Genomic DNA, 26074 nt, shown 5'->3' with positions numbered 1-26074 from the left:
GAATCTGAGGAATCAAACAAAGGTAGTATTTGTTTGTGCCTATTTCTAATACAAACTATTGAAAATGTTTTGATGTACTGCAGATCATATCTACTCAATCAGAAAAGCAATCTTCATTCTATAAGGTAAGGAGTTCAATGCACATAGAATGTCTTTTAGCTTCTCCTAAGCCTGTTGGTTCCGTAGAATGATGGTGCTTCCACTAAAACCCACGTTAAAATGCCACCATCATGCACTGACCACCTCTCAGAGAACTGGCCACCAGGCTTTTAGGTTTACAATCAGTTAGGGAGACCTCAAGCTCTGACTTGTTAAGACTATACAACCAGCACCCAGGTCAGTCAAATGCTTGGGCTGTCCCCAAAGACATCAGTAATTGAGGTATTTATTTCAATATTATTAGAATTTCTTATTTAGCACTAAATTCTAGTTCTCAAAAAGTCAATGACAAAACTCACCTAGAGCTCAACAAGAACAGGGTTCAACTTTATAAATTGTAGATCTACCCCCCGTAGGATACTTATGTTCAACCTTTTACCACTGAATGACTTACCTTTGCAAGGTCTTCCTCTATAACATCATTTCTCATTTGAGCAGCATCCAGTTGAGTATAGAATCGTGCACCAATCATAGGCATGATATCGTTTACACTGCGAAGCCTATTTTGGTCAGTCAGCAAATACCTACCAAAAAAACCAAACAGAGTAATTGAACACATCACATTTAAAGAGAGATGCCACCATATTGTTTTAACCAGATCCTATTTTCTGCTTCAAATGCTATTTTGAGCACTAAACATGCATCTGGCTCTGAAGCTGCCACTATGTCTTCTTATATAAATGTCAAGCAGCAGTACTGAAGCAGCAGAGAAAATGTTCTTTGTAACTTACCTATATGCTGTGTTTCCAGTCAATCACTGAGAGAAAGCACTCAGTATGCTAAAGAGTACTCACATGGCAGTGCAGAAGTAGATCAATGCCAGAAAGGGCAGGATTAAAAGTAGGAGATATATGCAGATTGTAAATTTTCAAGTGATGTTTTTTCAAATGAGGAGCAGGGGACAAATACTCCCATTTTTCTCTCTCTGACTGTAGGGGTGGGTGAGGAAAACAGTGACTACATTTATGAACACAAAAAAACAAATCCTATCTCTCTGGTCAGAAAGGCAGCAACCCTATTAATAAAAAAACGGACAGTTTCAGGAACTAAAGTGTGCCTGTAGTTTGTATAAAGAGGTAGAACACAAAAGTTAAGATCTTAATGCAAATCCAATTATTCATATGCTATTTCTGACTCTTGAAAGAAGATTTTATGATATTTTGGTCAGAACACCTTAAACACCACTTACTGAGGGAATATGGGAGTTCATATTTACTACATATACTGTAGAAAATATATAAAAAGTTGTCTCTGAATAGCAAGGGTAATAATGTATTTTGTTGGCCCTTTTAACCTACTAAGATGACAATTCAGTACCACTTTTTAATGCTGTTCTTTTAATTTGAAATGATCTTAGACACTGTACAGAATTTAACTCTTATTTGTGTCTGAAAATATGAACTATTCATTGGTACCTTCGGCTATATATTATCTTGCATTTGTGTTTTGCTACTAACAAATTTCCTTCAACTTAAAAAGCGGCAACAAAAATATGCTTCAATCCATACTATGAACTTACAAAATCAGATTCTTCAGATCAGAGGAATAGTTGATTGTCACCAGTTCCATAGCTTTCTGCAAATTTTCTCTCTGAATTCCCGACAAAGAATTGCAAGCCAACGCCAACACAACTTTTCCTAGTGAGATCAGATCTGCTTGCTAATAGAAAAAACAAACAACTTTACTATGGCACTTTTTAAAAGTACTTGCAATAGTTATTTTTTTTTTTTTTTTAAATGAGTATCTAAACTAAATGCTTTTAAAGCCCACACTATCAATAGAATTTTTCAAGATATGTTTAGTGTGCACAAAACAGAAGACTGTATTAGTAGCAACTGGTAGGAATTATATGCATCTTTATTAACACTTAACATTCAACTGCCTATTTCTATTTGCAATTTAAATTTTAACAAACGAAGAGTGCCAGGGCAGAATTCTCTCTCGAGAAGGGAAAGATCCTTTCTTGTGGAGATCAGAAGCTTTAGAAGAAGGAGGTGTCTTCTCTCTATCCACCCCCTTCCACATCCCACCCCAGCAGAGTGAATGAACTGGTGACAAATAGAACAATTCTGGTTACATCTTGGTCACATCTCCCTGCATTGTCCACAAGGGTCTAAAAGAAATGCCAGTCAGGCAACTCTTGCCTGCTAGCATCCTCAGGTTACTGGGCAATTAGTCATAAGTTGAAAGCAATGCTTATGTGTTGCAGGTCCACCAGACAAGGTTTTTTTGAAGAAAAGCTATAATCAGAATAAAAAGGGCTGAATAGATAATCAATTTTATTAGCCATTTCTTTTCTGCTGATTACAAAGAACATACAACAAGAGATATCCAGCTAAGAAGAAATAAGAAACAAGTTAATGTACACTGGTAAAGTAAATTGAGAGCGGTTTACTCTAACACGAACAGAAAGCTGCTACATTTCTGAGAAGTCTTGAGCTTTAGCCAGGCAGAAACCAGCTTATTCAAACTTCCCATTTATTACTATGTATGTATAAATAAGCAATTCTCTCAGTGACTAAGCTTGTTTAATGAAAACAAATTAAGTCCAATTTCCTACTGTGGTCTTACACTCCCAAAGCTGTCAGGAGATGAAAATGCTCTGAAGACAGTAGTCAGCAGCAAGGGGGAGTTAGGGAAAGTAACCCTCCAGAGAATTATGGCATAGCACTCATTGACTCTAAAGGGAGTCTTCCTAATGCAGGAAGTATGTGGAGTGTATAACTGTTGGAAATGGGAAGAGAAGTCATCCCACAGTGAGCCCATTTAAGGACGGGGGAGGGGAAAGAAGAGGCGAGTGAGTGCAAGTACAAATTTAAAAAAAAATTTGTTAAGCTATCTTGCTCTTAGATACACATTTACTTCTGAACTATTCTGGCTATAATAGCATGAAAATGGAAAGCAGAAACAAAAGTACAACTAAACCATTAACTGTTCATTGATCTCATTTTCTATTAAAACCATAAACGACACAAGCCCAATTCTGTAGCAGCTTCATGCGCACATCACATCCTAAATTTGTTTCCCAGTATTCACTCAAGTTTTCATACTAAATTTAAAAGATTTTTCCTTCTTTTAAAAAGGAATCTCATTTCCAACCAATTCTGATTTTTGTGGTTTTGCAAAGTAAGCTGCCCTATGCTTTGCTTGTTGTCAATATATAAGAGCTATCTTATTTCAGAAGTTTCAAGAGTAACAAAATGACAGCTCATATATACAAATCACAAATAAATTTAGACAGCTTTAGGAGGAAAAGATATGACAATACCAAAGATAGTTAAAATATATATACACTGAAGCCTAAAAATGTAAAATGTCTAGGCCTTAATGAAAATTAATGTTTCAAATGGAATTAAGTTTTTCCTGGTACATATTATCTAACAGAAATCAACCTATTATAAAGCAAGCATGGCACTATCATCCTACCTGAAACTGAGCCATTAGTGCCAGTGGATTATTCTGACTGTTATCGAATGTTAAAACATCAAAGACTCCAACACAATTCACTCGTAACCTTTGAAACAAACAGGAAATAGGGAAGAGATTTGGTAAGATTTTCTCTCTGTTGATTAGTTTTTTTCTGACATTTATCATATAAAAATACAGGGTAAGATTTCAAAAAAGTCATCTAAGCTCTCCTGCTGCCAATTAGCTTACTAAGAATTTTTTTTTTATTAAAACATATGCTGCAGCTGAAAGCTTTCTAGGTAAGAACTTAAATGGTTAGATCCACAAACATGCCTTCTGAAAACATCCAGTAAGCAGCACGCAAGATGTAAATTCTTCTAAACTTAGTTTAGTAAAACTTGATTTCGAGCATCAAACTTTTATCACGTCATTAGTCTTGGGCCAACACAAAACATTTTAGTCAAATTATTAGGTTGTTTCCCCATATCTGGAAGAGGAATGTAATTAAAAGCTATCGTTGCACACAGATCTTAATAGTCAACAATCTAATTTGAAAAGGCTGTTTTCCATTACCTTGTTTTGCCCGTTACTAGAATCTTTGTTGGATCCATAACTCGACATGCTAATCCTGCTGTATGAATGGTCCTCAACGCAGAGCTGAGCTGCACAATATATGCCCAAATAAGAGACTCTGGCAGTAACCCAGCATGCTGCCGGGGCAGAGGACCATCATGCTGACCTAAAAGCAAAATATTATAGTATCAATGAACAAACAAAACGCAGCCAACTTTAACTTCAAGGATCGTATGTAATATTTAAGTTAACGTATTTTGAAATGAAGAATTGACCAACGTACCTCACTTTCATTCTACTTTAAGGCTACGTCTACACTATGAACCAGAAGTGCGACTCCCAGCTTGCATACATGCTCCTTCTAGCTCACATCTGAGCTAGCCTGCTAACAGGAGGGGTGTAGGGGCTGTAGAATGGGCAGGGGCAGCACTGTAGCTGCCCAGAGTACAAATCCACGGTAACCCTGTGGGTACGTACCTGGAGCGGCGAGGCATGCTGCCGTCGCCCAGGCTACAGCAGCTCCACTACCCTTTTTGGCAGGCTAGTACAAGCACGCGTACAGCAGGCGGGCACCCCACTCCTTGGCTGCAGCACAGACGCGCGCGCTTACTTAAAAAGCGCCACCACCCTTTTAAATGGATAATTTTGAATGGTCAAAATAGATCTTCAAACCGGTGACAACTCCTCCAATAAGTACTGTAACTTTTGATTCAAATTCATGAGAATTAAGTCATTTTAAAAGTTAGGATGAAAATTCAGTGCGAAAAGGCAACAGGTTTAAAAAACTGACTGCTGCAGTCTGATTGCTGATGCAGCACGATACTCAAAAAGCAGAAACCAAAAACGTTCCAAAACAAAAGGCATATAACACAATAACTACTGCTTATCTGCAACTGGTACCATTTTATGCCATATAAAGAATAGAAAGGAGTATAATTTAACCCCTCCCCCAATCCCAGAGTGTACAGACAAGATAAACAAACAAGCTCATTTCAAATTTCATTCGGGAAATAAGAATGAAAGATTGTATTGTTCAACAGAATTGGAATGCTGAGCCTTATTACCCCAGATCATTTCTTTCATTGCGACTCAAATCACTAGTAATTCAGTCATTACTACAGTTCAGTGGGCCATGGAAAAGCAAACTGATTTCAATCCATTTCCAAATCATAGCCCAAAAGCCATGCTTCTAGAACAGCAAAATACACAGAGTGCAGATCTTAGTTGTTGATTTTAATGACTGACCTAAAATAATGACTAGAAATAGGGAGACTACAAAAAAAAAAAAAAAAAAAAATCAGAGGGGCGGGTTGTTAATAGTGAAGACACTCTGCAACTAAAAGATGTAGCTGTGTGTGCGGCTACGGTGGAAACAATGCTTCCAGAAAAGGAGTACTAGAACTAAATTTGACTAGGAAATCAAGTTTGCTCTTTTCAGATGTTTCATTGGTGTTTGTTTTGGGACTATCAGGGTCATCACTGTGGCTCCTCTTAGTAAGTCCCTGATTCAACAGTGCTCTTACATATGTGCCTCAATGCTGAGAAATTTACAAGTATCTTCATCCTTTTCCATATAAAATGTCAATTTGTTGGTTTTCCCCAGGAATGCGTCAACATTTCTGGGAAATTGCTCAAGACTGTAGTTAACAGCCACTGTTGAAAAGTAAAGCACATTGCTATAGATGATTCCAGATGAAATGTTACTGTTTGGGGGGTTGTGGGAAGGCCAGAGAGAGAGGAGAGGAATGTGTCTTGCTTTCATTTCTGTTAACATCTTTATCTTTAGTTCACTCTTGGTGGTGAAGGTTCCTTTGGTTCAGATTTTGAAGGACAAGACACTTCCTCTTCTAACCCACAGAACTCTGGCACACCACATGGAGGCTCCCAATGATTTAATTTTAGCTTTATTGCCCTGCTGATGAATCAGTATGTGAATAATCCTCCACAAACTTTACACCAGTAGTCTCGCTTTGCACACATTTTTAAAATATCCCCTCTTCATCATTCATATCTATCACTGTTTCATGTCAGGGTGACAGGACGTTTGTTGCCTTATTGGGCAAGGCTCTGTCACTCACACCTGCACTTTATTTCATTATATACTCGTTTAGATACGGTGAACTGCAGCAGATGCGATATGCATATGCATTTGGCTGTGCTTTTCCTTTGCATATAACAAAAATTACATTTGATTCTAGTGTTTGTTTATTAAACAGATGTAATAGTCACTGTCTTAAAGGGACAAGACAGTGACTATTACATCTGTTTAATAAACAAACACTAGAATCAAATGTAATTTTTGTTATATGCAAAGGAAAAGCACAGCCAAATGTTTATCTTCTTGGAAAACTGCAATTATTTGCATCACTGTAGCACTTAGGAGCCGTAGACATAGGCCAGAAATCCATTGTGTGAGGCTCTGTACAGAAACAAAACAGTCCCTGCCCCAAGGGGCTTACAATCTAAGTATCACAGTGGGAGCAATATTTGCCTTTTGATACAGAAAACACTAATGAAAGAGTGCTCAACATATGCTGAGAAGGTAAAAAAGATCAAGGAGTGATTACTCAACTAAAATACCAAACTTTATTTCTGCACTAGAAAGCTGGAGTTTTCTGTGCCAGTTAGCGACTTAAGCAGTTACTGATCTGATATGCACTTTTGGGGAGGGAGGGGCGGGGGGGAGGGGGGAAGGGGAGAGCAGGGTGTCAGACAGATCTAAAGTAGCTCAAGACAAACTCTCAATGTTAAACTGATCACTCAGACTGTTTACAGCAATCATCTCTCCTTCCCCAATAAGACAGACTACAGAGAAAATAGCACAAAATGTTATTGAGTATTTAGTTTTAGTCTATGTTAGCCCTGGTCTACGCTGGGGTGGGGGGAGAAATCGAACTAAGTTACGCAACTTCAGCTACATGAATAACATAGTTGAAGTCGACGTACTTAGATCGACTTACCGTGGTGTCTTCACCACCGTGAGTCGACTGCTGCCGCTACCCCATCAACTCTGTCTGTGCCTCTCGCGGCGCTGGAGTACAGAAGTCGACAGGAGAGCGCTCAGGGATCGATTTATCGCATCTAGACTAGACGCAATAAATCGATCCCCGCTGGATCGATCGCTGCCTGCCGATCCGGCAGGTAGTGAAGACATACCCTTAGAATACTGTGAGAAATAAAGATTCATAGCTACGACAAACAAAACATTAATATAAATGAATGCAATGCAAATCAGTTGAAACACTCAGACTCCTGGCATATTCCCTCATTAGTAGTATTACGGTAGTAACACAATCGAGGATCAGAATCTTGTTGAATTTGAACTGTAAATGCATGCACTAAGGAAGACAGTCCCTGCACCAGAATGCTCAAGCTACAGGACAGACAGTCTACATTTCCACTGCCGAGTTAATCTGGTCTCGTATGAGTGTTTCTAGCCCAGCCTCCTACGCCACAAAAACCTCTGACCCAAGTTTGGAGGTGCTTTCAACCCATGCTAGCTGGCTTTTCTGGGGCTATAAGATAAAGACAGAGTGCTGCTTTCACTTGGGCTGGTAACCTGCCCACTTTGCTGTCATGACACAGACTAGCCCACTCAAGTGCTGACAGTCTTCCAATGCTTTCCCACAATTCCCTCCATGTGCAGAGAAAGACGGACACGTTGTCCCACAATGCACTGCAAAAGAATCAGAGCAGTTTAGCTTTCTGCAGTGCTAAGAATGATGGGATGTGTCTCCAGAAGTCCTAGCAACTCACACGAATGTGACACACTGGCAGACTAGGTCCCAGCTCATGCCAAGGCCCCAAGCCTCACTAAACACTTACAAATGCATAGCTGGAAACCAGTCTTGCTTACCTATGTGTTAGCATTATCAAAATATATTTTAGATGTTAAGTTGATAAGAATGTGTTTAGACTTTTATAAAATGCTTGTTGGATGCTGCATATATTGATCTCACTTATAATCTCTAGAGCTCATGGCAGTGGTCCCCAAACTGTGGGGTGCACACCCCCTGGGGGAGTGGAGGAACAGTTGGAGAAGAGTGTGACAGGGCCCGGGCCAGCCTCCATGTGGGGCAGGGATAGAGCGACACACTTCCAGCTCTGCTCTGGTCCCAGACCAGCTCTGCCTTCAACCCCATTCAGCCTCCAGGCCTGCTCCGCCTGCATGTCAGATCCGCCCCCAACCTCATTCCACCCCGAACCCCAGCCCAGTTCTGGCCTCATTCCTTCTCCGCCCCCAGCCCAGCTTCACCTCTAGCCCCAGCTCCTTTCCCAACCACAGTTCCATCCCCAGCTCTGCCTTCAGTCCAAGCGCTGCCGCTGAAGAAGCCTTGACTGTGTAGTAGTGGAGGGGGTCATGGACAGACAACGTTAATGGTACGGGGGTGGGGGAAGCACAACTGGAAAAGTTTGCTCACCACTGGCCCACAGTGAAAAGTTACTTTGAATTGTAAACCTCTGTAATTGTGTAATTCACCAAACAGGAAAAGAAGCACTAATTAAAGGGCTTGTTAAAGTAACTAATTAAAGTAGAATCATAGAATATCAGGGTTGGAAGGGACCCCAGAAGGTCATCTAGTCCAACCCCCTGCTCGAAGCAGGACCAATTCCCAGTTAAATCATCCCAGCCAGGGCTTTGTCAAGCCTGACCTTAAAAACCTCTAAGGAAGGAGATTCTACCACCTCCCTAGGTAACGCATTCCAGTGTTTCACCACCCTCTTAGTGAAAAAGTTTTTCCTAATATCCAACCTAAACCTCCCCCACTGCAACTTGAGACCATTACTCCTCGTTCTGTCATCTGCTACCATTGAGAACAGTCTAGAGCCATCCTCTTTGGAACCCCCTTTCAGGTAGTTGAAAGCAGCTATCAAATCCCCCCTCATTCTTCTCTTCTGCAGGCTAAACAATCCCAGCTCCCCCAGCCTCTCCTCATAACTCATGTGTTCCAGTCCCCTAATCATTTTTGTTGCCCTTCGCTGGACTCTCTCCAATTTATCCACATCCTTCTTGAAGTGTGGGGCCCAAAACTGGACACAGTACTCCAGATGAGGCCTCACCAATGTCGAATAGAGGGGAACGATCACGTCCCTCGATCTGCTCGCTATGCCCTTACTTATACATCCCAAAATGCCATTGGCCTTCTTGGCAACAAGGGCACAAGTAAAGGGCTTGTTCTGTGTACAAGATGGCCCACAGAAGGCAAATGAGATATTGGGTAGCACTGAAAGAAAGAGTCCCTGTTGATGCATTCCTAACTCCTTCCAGGAAGGGGAGACCTACACATAAACTCATCCCATCAGTTTGGACTCTGGTGTGGAGAGGATTAAAATCCTTGACAAGGAGAAACTGAATCTCTCTTATGCTGTTTGGACTCTTACCAGGGCTGGAGCAAAGAAACAAAAAGTAGAGATTCTCAGGGTTAACCTGGGTTAGTCTAAAAAGACATTCAGTGGATGGACTACTCCATCTCTGTCACCTTTTGGAACCACAGACTGACTCTTTTGTGCTTGTATGTTGCCTGCTTTAACCTGTATATAACTCTTCTTTTTCCTCGTTAATAAATCCTTAGTTAGTTTACTATAGGATTGGCTACCAGCATTGCTTTTGGTGTGAGATCTAAAGTACAAATTGATCCGGGGTAAGTGACTGGTCTCTTGGGACTGGGGGCAACCTGAATATTTTATGATTTTTGGTGCAAGTGACCATTTATCACTAAGTTCTGCTTGCTTGGATGGCAAGATAGATCGAAATGCCCAAGGGAACTGTCTGGAACTCCATGGTAAGACTGTTACAGTGATTCAGGAGTTCATATTTGTTACCTGTTTGGTGAAATCTAATTATAGAATATACCACCAGTTTGGGGTGCCTTTTTGACAGTCTGCCCTGAGGCTGGCATGCACAGTTGTTAACCACTCCAGAAAGCATGACAGAGTGCAACCCCAGTCTGTATGATGTTGAGTAGATGCACCCGATTATGGCTTTGCAGTGCGGTCACTCGCATCTGAGCTAGGCCAGCCCAGGTGACCTAAGTGGTGATCACTTGAGTAAACAGAGCTAAGCACTTTTCCAGAAAGTTGATAATAGTGGGATAAAACTCATGAGGAGCAGGTCAAAAAAATTCCAAAAAATGATCAAACCGAATGGACGCAAACAGAAAAGCTTTATACCAAGGGCAGGGAGTTCCACAGAGGTCCAACACCCGGTAATGAAAAGGTGTGCCTATGTCACTACATCCTGCAGTAAAACACAAAAGACTAGAATCAACAACTGTAGCAGGCAAAATTTTAGATTACATCCCCTCTCTACAGAGCAAACACCAGAAAAGAATTAACCTATTCCTGGTATTCTGCAACATAATTCCACTGTCATCTTTCACAAGGCCACGACCTAAAAGACTTCAGCACGTCATGAATGACTGAAGAGATTAGAAATATTTTCAGGATGACAATTCTTACATAAGCGAGCCATTTCTTGTTATAAGTAAAAGCCCATCCTCCTAGTTTTATAATTCTGCGCTATGAGGATGTCAGTGGAACAAACTTTAAAGTAAACCCTTGATCAAGAGCAATATGCTCCCCATCAGACAACGGAAGTGGTCCCACTGCCAGAAGGGTCCCCCACATGCAAGTAAATGTAGCTGTGACTCAGGAACATTGTCTTGGATGCATGCTAATGAAACGTGAGCTAAATTGATTTTGGATTAGAGAAAAACTTCAGACAATCAGAAGTCACCGGATCATATTCTAGCCTGCCAAGATTATGCTCTTTTTAAATTCAATGCTTACTCTTTGTCAATAGATGCTCCTTGATCTTATTTAACTAGTTGTTTGAGAGAGGTACTACAATTCACAGCTTGAACAGGGACAATAAAAACCAAGTTCTCCCTTACTGTGAGGATGATGCACCTTCTGCCTATATACAAAGGCCCTGTTGCCAGAGGAGGCTCTACCAATTTTGCTGCCCCAAGCAGTAGCTGCCGAATTGCCACCGCGCCCGGAAGAGAGGCGGAGCTGCTGCCCAAAAGCCTCCGCGGTGGAGCTGCCGCCGAATTGCCGCTGCGGGACACGGACTGCAGCCCCATTCTCAATGCCACCCCAAGCACCTGCTTGGAAAGCTGGTGCCTGGAGCCGGCCCTGCCTGTTGCACCCATTCTTCTCCCTTCCCTCCCCCACAAGCTGCGCCTACATTCCATAGTACTGTGGTATGGATTTTCTGCAGCAGTTTAATTTAAATTTTAAAAAAAGTGAGTTTTTCAACAAATCCAATATGAAAGTACAATGAATACAGTAGACCCTCTGCAACTGGTTATTGAATTCAGTTATTTTTACACTGTCAATCAATATACTGCAGAATTTTTGTACTGTTAATGAATAACTGCATTTCACAAAAGTTGTTAGGGATACGGAGGTTTCAGGAGAGAGTTGGGACTTCTAACTCCTGGGCAGTCACAAAGGCAGTTTTGGATCGCGAAACAATCTAGTCAGCTAGATATTTCTGCTAAACAATCAGCAGCAGTGAAATAGTTAGTTTCCATTTAGAGTGCTTTCTTTAGATTTCAGTATCAACTTGCTATTGCGATAAAGGTGCAGTTTATACCTCTCAGAGCTATTTGTTTCTGCCTGTTTGTTGATACAGGAAGGCTATATTCACATCAACTTATAATGTTCATGTTTTCAAGGTCCTCAGTTGTGAGGACTAGAAACAGTTTAAAGTAGACTATATTCTGGAGAACGATTCTGAGGCAGGGATGGAAAAGATGGATTCAGTTCCAAATTATGTTCTTATGGCGTAAACAGATTCCTGCCTATACGTCAAAAAGGGGCTTGTGTGTCTTTGCTGAAAAACGGCTGTATTCAGAAAAGTAATCTGTAGCACTGAAAACTAATGTTCAGAGCCTTTGAGGGGTTTGTTAATAAGCATGGATAACACAGAACTTTTTAATGCATTGATTGGAAGATGTATATAGAAGGCTTGCTTGTCTTCGGTCCCCCCCCTCCCCAAACTAAAGTAGTATTGATCTAGGAAATCGATTTTAAAGAAATGCCATCCAATGCTGCCAAAAAAAATTATTTCTAATATTGCTGGTGTTTACTTTAGCAAATTATTTAAAATATGTACAATTTTTGTGTAGTTTTTTATAACAATCTGATACTTAATTTCTATTAATTGATTATAATTCATTCAGGCAGAGTAACAGTTTAAGGTACTTTTGAGGCCAGGTTTCTACAGTAAGAGGAGTTTCAGCTGGTGTAAAAAGAGATGTGACACATTGTCATGTCTTGTAATATTTCAATACATTAAGTAATATCACTAATAAAAAAAGAAAAAAATGCTCTACCAGAAACTCCAGAACAATAACTATCTCATGGAAAGATGACAAATTCCCTTCTTGGGAATAAAAATTGATAGACAAAACAAGCAGCAAGATTCAAAGAAACTGGAATTGTACAAATAAATGGATTCTAAACAAACAGAATGCTTTGTCTGTTGAAAAACGTACATGCTTCATCCTTAAATCTTATCCACATTGTAAAATACATCAAAAACAACATTGGATTATCACAGTATACTACCAGAAACTGAAGATATTTTATGGAATAAAAGACAGTACAGGGAAATTTTTTAAAAAAAATTAGGAAATAAAGTACAGGTGTTCAGTACAAAAATAAACCATCGTTGTTAGGGCCCCCCCCCCCCACCTGTAATGAGAAAGCTTTATACCACATCCCTTCCAAAAAATTCTGGAACAGTATTTGCAGATGACATAGCAAAATAAAAAAAGACTGACCACACTGACACCAGAAAGTGACATGTGAAACAGCTATGTAACCACAATTCTTTTCATTTAACTGTCAAAAACTAGCTTTGCTAACTGATAAGACCGAGACAAATAAGGTTGCATACCTGAAACCAAATTCTCTTAATTCACTATTTCCACAGATTCACACCAAGTTGTATGTCACTCTGTAGGGATTCTAAACCTTTAAAAGTAATAGCACCATTCAGGGCCTCATACTGCAGCGTGTTCTTTGGGAATTTATAGAAAGGAAATCTCTTCTTCCATATATCCCCTGCTTCTCTTGGGAGTCTCTTCCAGGCAGGCAGACAGCCAAGAAACTCTAATGAGGGGTGGGCAAGGAATCTGTGAAGGTAGTCAAGCCTGGGAATTCAAATTATAGGCACACAATCTTATTTTCTCTCTCAATTTGCTCATTGATGCCCACTCTTGTAGACTAGAAAGCAGTAGGTAACTCAAAGATGGACCAGAAGAAATATCTGAAGGAATGCCCTGGCAAAAATGGCCATCTGACTAGCCTCATCTAAACACCACCATGCAAAAGCTGGAACAGACTTTGAAGCGGCTGTTCTGCAGAGTTCAATAGTAAGGACTAGATGCTGCAGGTACTGAAAGCTGCTCTAGCTGTGGTGGAATTACTTTAAATACCTTCCTGAAAAACAACTTTAGTTTTGTTATAACAATATTCTACTTAATTGTACAGAACACCTAGTTTCTGTTTAAAAAAAGAAACAGAGCCCCCTTCTTGTTTCAAGAGTATCACCCATAGCTATGTCTTATCTATGGTGTACGATACTCTGAGAGAAGTAGATGATGGAAAGAAAACATGAGAAAGATAGATTGAAATGTTAATAGAAAAAATACATGTGGGAGACATTCAGAAATTCAGTCCTACTCTGAAAAGTGACTAAAATAGCAGTAGTTCCATGTTTATTCTCTCTCACTAATTCCATATTAAGTTCATTTGGTTTAGGACTGCTCTTTTTCTTAACTGCTAGGCCTGGAAACTTATCATGGAATCCGAAAATCAAGAGGAGTTCTTTCCCTTTGGCACATCACCATCAGTCATGATGATTCTGCAAATCAAGTTTTAATTTCATACCTGAGAACTATATGAAAAGATAATGGGGACTATTTGGTGATCATTTTGAATTGCATCTTTTAAAGGCTTGCAACTTTCATACACTGAAGATCCACTAGGTCCTGATTTAAACAACTAAGTCAAATTTAAATAGAAACATTTAAAATAAACTAACAAGTCCAAAACTAGTGGTTCCAGTTTCAACAGGCAGATGTAAGAAGAGCAGGCTTGGGAAGAGTCTGTGGGTCTATTTACAGAATTGCTCTCAGAGCCAATTAGTGGCCACTTTGAGCTATGAAATCCCTAACCACTGATTTCTTTTCTAAAAAGTAACAGATTCTATGGCACAGCTTGCAGTTCTCAGAACGTGGATCTGTAGATACAGTATGAAGGAAAAAATATATCTAGGAATATTAAATGTGCAGAGATTTTAAATTGGTTTCCTGTTCTTACTAACTCTAGCTTTAACATTTGTATGGTGCTTTGAAAAGGTATTACCTAATTAGCCTTCATAACACCTTTGTGAGCAAGTAAGAATCCCCATTTTACCAAGGGGGACCTCTCAAATTACAGAGACTAAGGGGGAGATTTTCAAAGACACAAATTGCACAATGACTGTAGATGGTAGTTAAGCACCTGTTATTTGTGCTTTGAAAATCCCACTGGTAAGTAACTTGCCAAATACCACCCAATAATAGAGCTGGGATTAGAGCTCAGGAGAGCTGATTCCCAGTCACATGTACAATCTCGTAGACCATACTGCCAAAAAGTTGTTGTGGCCTACAGTTGCCAACTTTCACGCAGTAAAGCAGCACCCAACTTTCACAATAAGCCAAAAACCAAGCTAATCCCATTTCAAAAACAAGGCCAAAACAAGCCAATCCCTAAGAACCCCAACATTCTACGTGACTAGATCCTCCCTGGCGTGCAGTCTGGGACTGTGATGGCCTGCTGTGCACCCCTGACTCTCTCCCCCCCCCGGCCCCTACTTGCCAGGAGCCGATTTAAAAAAAAAAAAAAAAAAAAAGGGCAACAAGCAGCAAGCTACTAGCCAACAAGCAACTCACAAGCCAATTAGGCCAAAAACAAGCCCAATTTCTGCGTATTTTTTTGCAGGTTTGGCATGTCTGTTGTAGCCCCCTTACTCAAGTTTCTTGTGCATTTTCTTCCATTTTTGCTGATGTAAAGTCAGAAGTTGTATGAAATTAGGAAAATAATCATTGCTCAACTGGTTCAGTCTATTATTTAAAATACTTCCCATGCATTTATTTTCATATAACACCTACAGGGTGCTAGGAACTTTACAAATAAACTAGGAAAAGAGAGGTAAAGACCATTGTCCTGTGGTACTTACAATATACCTAATATCTGACTAACTGAAAAATTATTAAGCTGAACTTACCTATTTCTCTGCCCAACTAACTTTACACCTCAGATATCTGAAATAATTTCTAAAGTGAGTTGAATGCATTTTCCTTACCCCATTTCCTTTTAGTGAAATAGCCATCAGCACTAGGGTCATTAAAGTGTCTGCTCATCATAGTCTCTCCTCCAGCATGAAAATCGTATGCAAACACAAGAGCTTAAAAATAAAAAGATGTGCAAGTGACAACAATTATTAACTCTAATACAGGGTTTCTCAGCCCATAGCTCACGACCCAAAAGCGGGTTGCCAGAATGCATCAAAAGGTTGTGGGGCTGGCTGAACTCAGCTCCACACTCCGAATGTTGTGATCTGGTGCACAGAGTTGCTCAAGTTTGCCCTAGTTGCCCCTCCCCCATCCCTGACGATGGGGGGCCAGCAAGGCCAAATTTGAATGTGTGATAGCTGCGATTCCGTGCGCCAGGTCACAATGCCACTCGCACAAATTTGTCCCAGCTGGCCCCTCACTAGGGGAGACAGGCCAAACCTAAGAGGTGCTGTAGGTCCAGAAATCTTAATGCCCGGAGTAGACAGCTGAGCCCAGGCAGCTCTGCGAGACAGTAGCTGTGAGGGAGCGGTAGGGGTCACATTCTCTGGTAACTACTGGCCACTTGATGTACTCCCCCTCCCCACTGGAAGGTGTACTGCCTGTCTTCCATTCCCCATCCTGGGCTGCCTGATGTACCCCTCCTTCCACAACCAGACGAATACCCCCATCATATCACCCACCAGGGCCACCAGCTACCCAGCACTTCCCCGACTGCACCACCAGCCCCTTCTGCCCCCAACTCCTTCCCACAGATTGCCACTTTATCCCAAAGATGACAAATCCCCACTCCACCCTTTTACCCTCTGCCCCACAAGGGCCATGTGTGGGGAATGTGTCCCCGGGCCCCACTATGCTCATATCCTCACTCAGTCCACCATTGCACCCACACCCATCTGCCCCTCCAACTCCTTCTCCAGCACCTCCGAACCTGCAAACCCTTCTTCACTACACCCCCAAGTCCCCAAATCCCCCTCCCACCCTGTGTCCTCTGATACCATAGGTTTGGAGGGGCTGTTTTTTGGCGGTGTCAGCTCACTGCCACTCCTCCAATTCCATTGCGGAGCATCTGGAATCTTAGCTCTGAATTCCCACTCCCACCAGTGGAAGTGGGGATGTCATTGCGTCTTGGGAGATCTCTGTGTCATGACAGGCCAAAGTTTATAAATGGGTCCTCAACCCAAAAAGGTGAGAAGCACTGCCCTAATACCCTCAAAATTACCTCAACAGTTTAATTCCTGGAAACTTACAATGTTCTCCAAATGCTTTAGTGGTAAACACTTCACGCAGAGTTACAATATTTGAGTGTTGAATTTTTTTCCACATGTCAACCAATACCATGCACTTTGTGTTAACAAGACGGAAACCTGAGAAGAGAATAAAAACCCACACAGTTTAATTACGTTTATTCAGTGATTTTAGGCTCCATTAGATTTGTTTAAAAAAACGTTGGTATCTGTTCTGAAAGTACTGAGCTGCCACCAACAGAGGCACACCAATATAAAACTTTGCTTGCTCATTTCCAACACTATGGACTGTTATCTAGGCCAAACTTTGCTCTCTTATTCCAACAGAATGATTCATTTCAAAGCCAATTTAAGATTTATGCGTAGTATTATAGAAGTGCAAATGTTTTAGGCTTAAATATAGGTAGCATTGACGTTTAAAAAGATGACAACTTATGATTTCCCTCACCATGTATCCTCCGAAGGCAATATGGCAGATCATCTTTGCTATTTACAGCTTTGTAGCATGATGTAATGTACCCAAAGTTGCTTGTTTTCTGTATCCGATTGGGTGGTGGCAGTGGTTCTAAAGGGAAAAGGCTGTGGTAGCTGTCAACTTCTGTAGGGACTGCTAAAGCAGTTTATAGAAATATATTAGACACTAATTGCATTTGTAAAATCAATATTACAGTAGTAAAGAAAATTTGACTATTAAGATGTCAAACAATACTTTGTGCTGTGTCTGAGATACATGCAACAAAAAAAGTAAAAATTCATAATTCTATCTTTGGCACAAATATGGTTTCTTGTGAGATATTTTTGGATAACAGATATATCTGCTTTCTGAAAAATAATCTTGCCATACTAAAAGTAAACAAGAGAAGTAAAAGCCCTGTGTGCCATGAAGTATCAGCGTCATTCTAATATTAAACCAATTCATCCATAAATAGTGGGGAGCAGTACATTGGTAGCTGCCCAACAAATTGTTATCTTTTGGTCTGCCTCGAAAATTTACTCTTTCTTGCAGCTACTGAGGATGAAGATATGAAGGGACATGGATAATCCCCAATACCACACAAGCCTTGTGAATATGAAGCCCCGAGTCAACTCTTGACTTCTGTTATGACAGCAGCAGAGAACAGCAAAGACAGACACTGTCAGTGTTCAGAATGAATACACTATTTTATTTGGAGAGTGAGGGGAACAGGACAGATAATAAGACATCTAAGAGGACAGTCCAGACTAGGAAGCTAGACTGTGTTTTATAGTGCATCATTTAAAGTGCTAACACTTGTATTTTAGTCCCAACTTTGCACCTAGACAGGACAAACTGCATAAAAACCATGTTAGCTGACTGCGGTCAACAATAGGTTCTCCAAAAGACTGACCATGATGAGCAACTGCATTTTTAAACACAACTTCCCCAATCTACACTAGGTGCAAAATCTGTCTAAAATCATGTTAACTAGCATTTTAAAACACAATCTATCTTACCAGTCGAGAGTGTCTTGTAAAAACAAAGTCTTCTAAACATAAACCCACATTTACCAAGGCTTGTCTACATGGAGACTTAGTGAGTGGCAAGCCAGGGTGTGAACATTTAGCATATGAGCCTGCTGAGCACTAAGTGGCCATGTGGACCCTTCTATTGTGCACTAAAAGTTCTGAAGTGAGCTTTGACATACACTTGTTTCAAATGGCATATGTCAAAATGCACTATGAAACTTTAGAGTGCAGTAGCAAGGTCCAAACATGCAGTTAGCGTGGGGCAGGCTAATATGCTCTAGATTTACACCCTGGCTTGCTGGGTCTCCATGCAGATAAGGCCTAACTAGTAAAGGCACTGAGTTTAAACAAGGTTTTACTCCCTCAACTCATTTTCCCTTGTTTAAATCATTTAGTGAAGTCAATCCTGTATTTATACACGCAGCAAAAAAAGGACAAGACAACAGATTGATGGACTTCGCAAGCACTGAGGACCATTAGTATCAAGCAGACGCTGGGGGAGGGGATGCTAGGGAGAAAGTTCTCATTAAAAAGCAAATACCTTTGAGCAGTAACAAATACTGTGGATGTTGTTTGAATGCCTTTATTTAGGAAGAATTTCTCAAAAGTACAAAAAGTTCCTCTAAAGTATCACAATAAATGCTTATTACTAAACCTGTGGAATTTTACTTGTTTTTCCTCATTAAAATACTTCCTTGGTCTGATTTTATACAGATAAGCTTCTAGAACAGTTCCCCTATTTCTTGGTAGTGAAGTGGCACCCTAAATATTCCTTCATCCAATGCCTGTCAGGATATTTTAATAACAAGGAAAGGACTGCTGAAGAACCCCTCCCGTTAGCATAGGTAGTGTCTAAACTGAAGTGTTGCAGGTGTGCCGCTGTAGCATTTTAAGTGTAGACATACCCACAGTCCCCAAAGCTGAAGGCTAGAAACATAGTCAAGTTGATGGGTTTAAAAGTCCTTGTCCTGATGATCTGCATCCATATTCACTTTTGAAAAAGTAGGCCTTAGCTGCTGTAGTCACCCAATAGAATGTGTGAAAACAAACCATGCTTAGAGCCAACCATGCCACTTACTGGATACAAAAATCAGTTACAATGTGGATTGTGGACAGGATCTAAAAGGGAAATCTGCTCAATGAAGTTAAGAACTGCGTACTTTTTAAGCACAGATATATGGTGTTAAACAGAAAAACAGACAGTCAGCTAAAGAATTTTAAAATAAAGAAAAGAAAATATGCAGAAGAAACAGTGAACAGTAGAGACCTCATGTTTGTAAAGTACTTTGAAGGGGCAAAGTATTAAAACAATGACATCTGTTATTAACAGCTCTAGTATAATCAGACCAAGTCATACACTTCATAAAAAATTAAATTCAGGAACAGTTTTGTCAAAACATGCTGTTAATATAAATTTATTTTTAACGAAGTTAGTAGTGCTATGCGGTTGTGAGAGCAAACAAGACTTAGCTTAGAATAATCACAGACAATTATGACTAACTTTCTAGTTACTTACCAGGGATATCTGCTTGATCAATCTGAGCCATTGTTATTAAATGTCGGTTGATCAGCTCCTGAGGAACAAATTATGTAGCCTTACAGTACAGAACATAATTTAGTTTATCATCTTTGCTAAATTTACAGCATAATACCTAGGAAGGGCCAGGTTTCCATAGTAGAATAGCTAGTTGACTTTTTAGGAGAACTCACATCACCAGCTTGGAAAAATTAGGGCTTGAATCTATGGACTCTCCCCACAGGTAGAACCTGCACAAAAGGGAGGCTGCCTCAGGACTACTGCTTCTCATCAGAAGGAGGTTACAATGGAGACTTTTTCTTTTTTTAAAAAAAGAAGTGTCATGTGGAAGAAAGGAGCTGTAAAAGGAGCATGAAAAAGGCAGGGGCATAATACCAAGAGACACCATAACAAGTCAGAGCAACTCCAGGGGTGCTCAGTATCCTGCCCCAGAAGGCTAACAGGTATGCTGAAAATGCTGAGGCAGTTAACTTTACAGCCAACTTCATAATACATTTAAATATACTAAAGAAATAGAACTACATACTCTGTATATAAATAAATCCACATAAAATCAACATTTTCTTGATTATACTTCCATTTCATAAAATCATAGAATAGAATCACAGAATATTCGCGTTAGAAGAGACCTCAGGAGGTCATCTAGTCCAATCCCCTGCTCAAAGCAGGACCAACACCAACTAAATCATCCCAGCCAAGGGTTTGTCAAACCAGGCCTTAAAAACCCCTAAGGATGGAGATTCCACCACCTCCCAAGGTAACCCATTCCAGTGCTTCACCACCCTCCTAGTGAAATAAACTTTCAGTTAATAAATAAATAAAATTTCAGTTAGCTGTATTCTAATCAAATTTAAAATAAAACCCCAATGCCTCACAAAATGTTTAGCATGTACAGAAATTCTAAAAGATTTACAATAATACATTTCTCTTCAAGTAAACTTTCTTGATAAAAACATATGGCATGCAGAAGGTATTACAGTTATAAGTACTTGTAATTTTGTTTTCTGTGGTACCTCTATTTCTGTAACGTGATTACATTTTTAAGTCTGGAATGAAGATAACTGTCTCAGTGGTTTTAATGTGCTTATTTCCCTTTTGTTGTTTGTGGTTGCCCAACTTTCTTTAAGAATATATTAAGATATTTGAATCATTTCTACTTCAACACTATGACAGCCTACCTGTCTGAGTTCATCTGCCATGAAGAAGGAAGGTGCATTTGCTTTTGGCTGCATATAAGCAACATGAGGTGCAGTAGGAGGGTAAATGTGATAGTTTGGAAATACCTAAAAGGGAAAAAATAAAAGATTATTTAAGACTTGTTTCCTTTAGAATTTGGAAAAATCTGATTTTGATATGTGTTTATTCTGAGCACTTTTTGACCCGCTGACTTAACAAAATCCTCAAAATGGAACATGTGCTATGAATGTACTTCTTGCATTCTCTATAATTTTCTAATGTGACATTCACAACCAATGCAACTTTAGATGATTTTTAAATCATCTAACACTAACTGTCCTTCTTTCCCATCTGTAAATGCAAGTTTCTCTTTATTTTGCAGAAATGAAAGATTATTATTCTTGGAGTTTAACGATTTAAAAAAAAATGTTTTCTTCTTGCTGTTGTGTGAAAAAGCCCACACAAATGGAAACAAGCAAAATACAGATATGTTTTCTCATATCTCTTTCAGTTATAATAATCTTAGGTGTTACTTGTAAATTTAACACTATTAAACTATTCAGACAATGTGATTTTTGAGTTGACAGTACCCTTTTAATTATCCATGAATTTTTCCTACTGTCTTTCCTTACAATTCCTCTGCTTAGTTACAACTTTTAAATTAATGGAAATTTCATCAAGAAGTCTTGTGTACATATAACATACCAGACTCAGTAAAACAAAAAAGCATAATTCGGAGTGGTCATCGGAACACTTCCTCTCTAGTCAACCATTTACTAGAATTCTGCACAAAATTGTAAGTTCCAGTTTGCCTTTGAATATTACCCACATTATGCAACTATTTAGGGTCTTATGTGACTACCCTCTCCCCCATCATCACAGCATTTTAGTATCTGCATGATAACAACTCAGTAACCTACTCCTAGTTTCAATTTTTCATGAGTCCCAACACGCCCTTTTTGGGGGGGTGGTGCAGAACGTAACAGATTCAGCACAGGAGTGCAGAAATAGGTCAGAAACAGCAAAGGAAAAAAACTGCCCCATAGCGCTCTCATATCACTTGAATAATACCACTCAAAATTAAGATTTGGCAAGAGAAAGTGTCCAAGTAACAGCTTCTGTGCCAAGTTGCAATAGAATACAAATTAGTAGCAAGATTAAACATCTCTCAAACATCTTCATTTTATGAAAAAGCTCAGATATGGTCAAAAACGTTATGAGGGTATCAAAACAAACATACCATTCCTGTGAGAGGGGCTGGAGTTGTATCAGTGTAGAAATACGTTGTTCCACCCACAGTTTCCTTCTGAATCACCTGGCCAGTAGATGGAGGCTGGGAGACAGCATTAGTAACAGGAGTAGAGGCACTAGTAGGCACCATATAATTTGCTGGGTTTGGAGTATGACTTCTTCTTCTAGGAGCAGGAGATGTGTGAGGAGTAATTTTAGGGGAGTGAAGAGGAGAAGATCCTGCAGACAGTGACATTCCTTAAGAAGACAAGAAAATTTTCTTCAACAAATTTTTGCTTTGTGGAAATGTAAAGACTAACTCAAAGCTTGAAACAAAATCTACCTCATCAACTTGCTCAAGGTGAAATGAAATTTTGATAGGTGAGAAGGGCCAGGAAGCTGCAAGTTCCCTCTGCAGGAAGGCAGGGAGCAGAAAGGCATAAGCACCACTATTTCTTTATGAAGCATTAAGGGGACAAAGTAGCAGTACAGCTGGAGAAGACACATTTTTCCCAGGAAGAGGACAGACACACAACAGCCAGAATCTTTGCTTCTTTTAAAAGGAGACCAGGACAGTTGTGCTGGGGGACTGGAGAACACGTGGCCTAGATGTAGGAGGAGGAATTAAGATGGCACATGGAATACAATATGTCAACAGGGAGATGGGACTGAGAGCAGAGGAGACTTGCAAAGACAAAGAAATAACCAAGTTATTGGCATGCTTGTAGGGGCAGAACTGGTTTAGTTGTGTGCAGATAATATAGGGAATGAAAATGTGTCAATATATATTAACACTAATTTTTACACAAGGTAGTCAAGTAAACAATCAGGAAAGTTTTTCAATTTAAAGCAGTACTAAGAAATGTATATTTCTGATAATTCACAGACTGCTTATGAACTACATACTATGACGAATAAGTCCCTAAAGAAAAGTTATTCCTTTTCCTAAGGTAACCAAATAAAAAGTGATCTCTTGTTGATTGGAAAATTAATCTAATAAATATCGATATGGTAACTCTTTCCAGATTGAGAACTAGTATAGATTTGGGCTGACATTTTCAAAGCTGCCAAGGGACCTGAATGTCCAATACGCATTAAAATCCATGGTAACTGGATATCCAACAGGGTTGCCAAACTTGCCAGGCATCTGGTTTTTGACCAGAATTCCGGGTTGAAAAGGGACCCTGGTGGCTCCAGTTGGTGGCGCAGCAGGGGCCTGGGGCTAAGGCAGGCTCCCTGCCAATGGCAGCTGTGGGGGTGGCACCTGCAGGCATGATGCGCGGAGCCTACCTGTCCATCCATGCACCTAGGGGCTGCAGGGACCTGGTGGTCGCTTCCTGAGAGCCGCAGTAAGCGGCCACCAGGACCCTGCACCTCCTCCCATACCCCAACCTCCTGCCCCAGCCCGGAGTCACCTCCCACACCACAAAGCCCTCCTCCCTGGTCCCACCCCAGAGCCCACACCCCCAGCTGGAGCCCGCACCCCCTCCTACACTCCACCCCACTCGGTTCCAGCCCAGAGCCCCCTCCTTCAACCGAAACCCCTCATCCCCGGCCCCACCCCATAGCCTGCACCCCCAGCCAAAGCCCTCAACCGCACCCTAATGTCCAAGTCCTATAAACAACTTTAGAATCTCAGGGCTGATGAGCACTTTAGTGCTGCAACTGGAATAGACAGGGGCACCCTACGTTACATTCATACTTTAGTTATTGAGCAACTTCTCATTCAAGAATATTGCAGACAGAGATCTAAGATATGAATATTCCCTGTTCCCAAATATCCTTAAATTCATTAGGAATCTAAAAAAATTCATCCAAGATTAGTTTGACATTTTCAGATAGTATAGCATTTTCAGACAGCATAGGAGTGAGTGTCAGCCTACAAAAATAATTTCAGGAGTTTATTCTATTGGCCCCAACTACCTCATTTGTAAGAAAACCCCCTGGGTTACAGATAGAACATACACATCTGGGTGAGCAGGTTAGATACAAGACAGGCTGGTATTATAGTGTTCCTTTTAATATTTCTCACTTTAGGCACGCAGTTTTCCCCATCGGAAACAACTTTAACATTTTCTAATATGTCTAAAGTTAGCCTTTCCAGACTTAAATATCCTCTCTGCAAAACTGTACCATAGTACCACCTATATCAATATGACTAGCTACAAAAGTGAATATAGATTCTACCATGTAAAATGCAGCCAACGTCTCAATTCTGTATACCTACCAAATATGTTAATGGATATAAATGTAACTTTTGGTGACTTTGATAAAAAAAAATTAAAAGAGATGTTACGCTGTGGAATAATGTAAACTTTCTTGGTTTTGAAAATGGCTAAAATTTCATCTGAAACAAGTATATTCTGATGGTACTATTAAAGTTATTTGCTCAATTTGCACTCTAGCTTTGGTTCTAGCAAAGAATTTTTAGATAGCTCAAAAGACATGCATAATAAGTTAGGTCTATTTCTTTCTGTCAACAAAATTGGCAGATTTCCTCAGAAAGATTGACATTTCTCTTATCTTTCACAAAAACCCTGAAACAATCTTGCAACTTTCCCAAATTCCAAAACATATGTATCTTTAATACATTTTCTTATGCATTTTTCCTCCACTGCTGAGGTAAAGTCTACCAGTTCATTGTCTTTGCATCCTTTATATATAGATATATAGAAAATACAGAACCTTCATATCTGCTCTCTTGTTAAAATTAGTCTTTTAATATAATATGCCGTAATTGTTTGTTTAACCACTATTCAATCGCTCTAGTGGTTAAACAATTACTGCATATTATATTAAAAACTAATTTTAACAAGAGAGCAGATACGAAGATTCTGTATTTTCTCCCACTTTAACGTGGAGAGGAGATAATGATTTAATAGGAAACAATATACCAAGTCAAATATGGAAGGAAAGCCAATAAAATAATGGCCTACAAAATAAGAATGAATTTTATGAATTCCACTACACAATTCTTTAAACCAAGGAAAGATTAGAGTGTGTCTCTTCTATCCTATTTCAGTTATTTTATGCCATAAAATGTTTGACGATTATGTATTAATTAAAAGCATTTATTACTGAGTGATCCAAAACTATACCAAAGTAATTGCTTCAAAGAGTTTACTGAAAAAGAACTAATTGAATTAAATTATAGATTGGAAAAAGCAGCAGCCACCACTTAATGAAATAATGTCTAAGACTGCTTTATGTGGTGAAGTTTAATATAGAATATCTGTAAACAGGAAAAAAAGTTATATTGTACTGTATACCTTGCTGGTTTGGGTACAAATATAGTCTAGGGTCTGTGTTTAAAGTATGCTATGAACATCTGTTGCAAGTTTCTCAAAACCATTCTCCTGGGGCCAATAAAGCCATGTACCACCCAGCTATGGTTATAGGTATAGTTTCATCCATTTTTAAATGTTAACAAGATATATTTCCATTTGCAGTAGTCAAATAAATACATCTAATGTTTAGAAAGTTATGTTTGTTTAGCAAAGCAAAAGAGAGGAGGGAAGGGAAACAAGAGAAAGGGAGTAATATCATTATACAATTTTGTATACTGTATTATGCTTATTAGTCAAAATTTCAAATGCGCATGAAGTTCAGCCCTGCATTTAGGTTTCAGGAGTTTGGGTATCTTTTGAAGAACTTCTGACAGCTTGAAGGAATAAATTGGAGGTCAGACTATCCAGCCTGGAAACACGGAAACTCTATCATATCAAGCCCCCTTAATGTAATAGTAGTCTATTTTGCCAATGCACATGTTGAGTAAAACGATTGGAGATAGGAAGGGGTTTTTTTTTAAATCAGAGTTTCTTTTTATCCTGCTGGAACAGCAGACCTGTTTGTTGCAAGAGACTTGCAACTTGCTTTTGGTTCTGTGGATGATTCCAGTAGGCTAGGAG

The 26074-nt window shown here is 39.8% G+C and overlaps 1 protein-coding gene across 7 annotated transcripts in view; it reads right to left on the bottom strand.

Annotated features, from left to right (window-relative positions):
- Nucleotides 1-26074, bottom strand: part of PAN3 (poly(A) specific ribonuclease subunit PAN3) — a 120409-nt gene that overhangs the window by 9566 nt on the left and 84769 nt on the right. For 4 of the 7 annotated variants that reach the window (XM_073340697.2, XM_073340709.2, XM_073340727.1 and 1 more), the window contains 10 exons: nucleotides 22177-22424; nucleotides 20939-21043; nucleotides 19740-19797; nucleotides 17187-17348; nucleotides 16742-16858; nucleotides 15503-15604; nucleotides 4141-4306; nucleotides 3586-3673; nucleotides 1679-1818; nucleotides 554-683 (listed from right to left, as the gene is read on the bottom strand). In XM_073340697.2, the coding sequence (XP_073196798.2) occupies nucleotides 554-683; nucleotides 1679-1818; nucleotides 3586-3673; nucleotides 4141-4306; nucleotides 15503-15604; nucleotides 16742-16858; nucleotides 17187-17348; nucleotides 19740-19797; nucleotides 20939-21043; nucleotides 22177-22424 (1316 nt within the window). Of the gene's footprint in view, nucleotides 1-553; nucleotides 684-953; nucleotides 1175-1678; nucleotides 1819-3585; nucleotides 3674-4140; nucleotides 4307-15502; nucleotides 15605-16741; nucleotides 16859-17186; nucleotides 17349-19739; nucleotides 19798-20938; nucleotides 21044-22176; nucleotides 22425-26074 lie in introns of those variants that run through there. The other 3 variants (XR_012158470.2, XM_073340702.2, XM_073340719.2) reach the window with 3 other exon arrangements.

The sequence above is a fragment of the Lepidochelys kempii genome, chromosome 1 (genome assembly GCF_965140285.1).
Source record: "Lepidochelys kempii isolate rLepKem1 chromosome 1, rLepKem1.hap1, whole genome shotgun sequence".
Taxonomy (NCBI): domain Eukaryota; kingdom Metazoa; phylum Chordata; order Testudines; family Cheloniidae; genus Lepidochelys; species Lepidochelys kempii.
The sequence above is the reverse complement of the archived record's forward strand: the minus strand, read 5'-3'. Positions and strand labels throughout refer to the sequence as shown.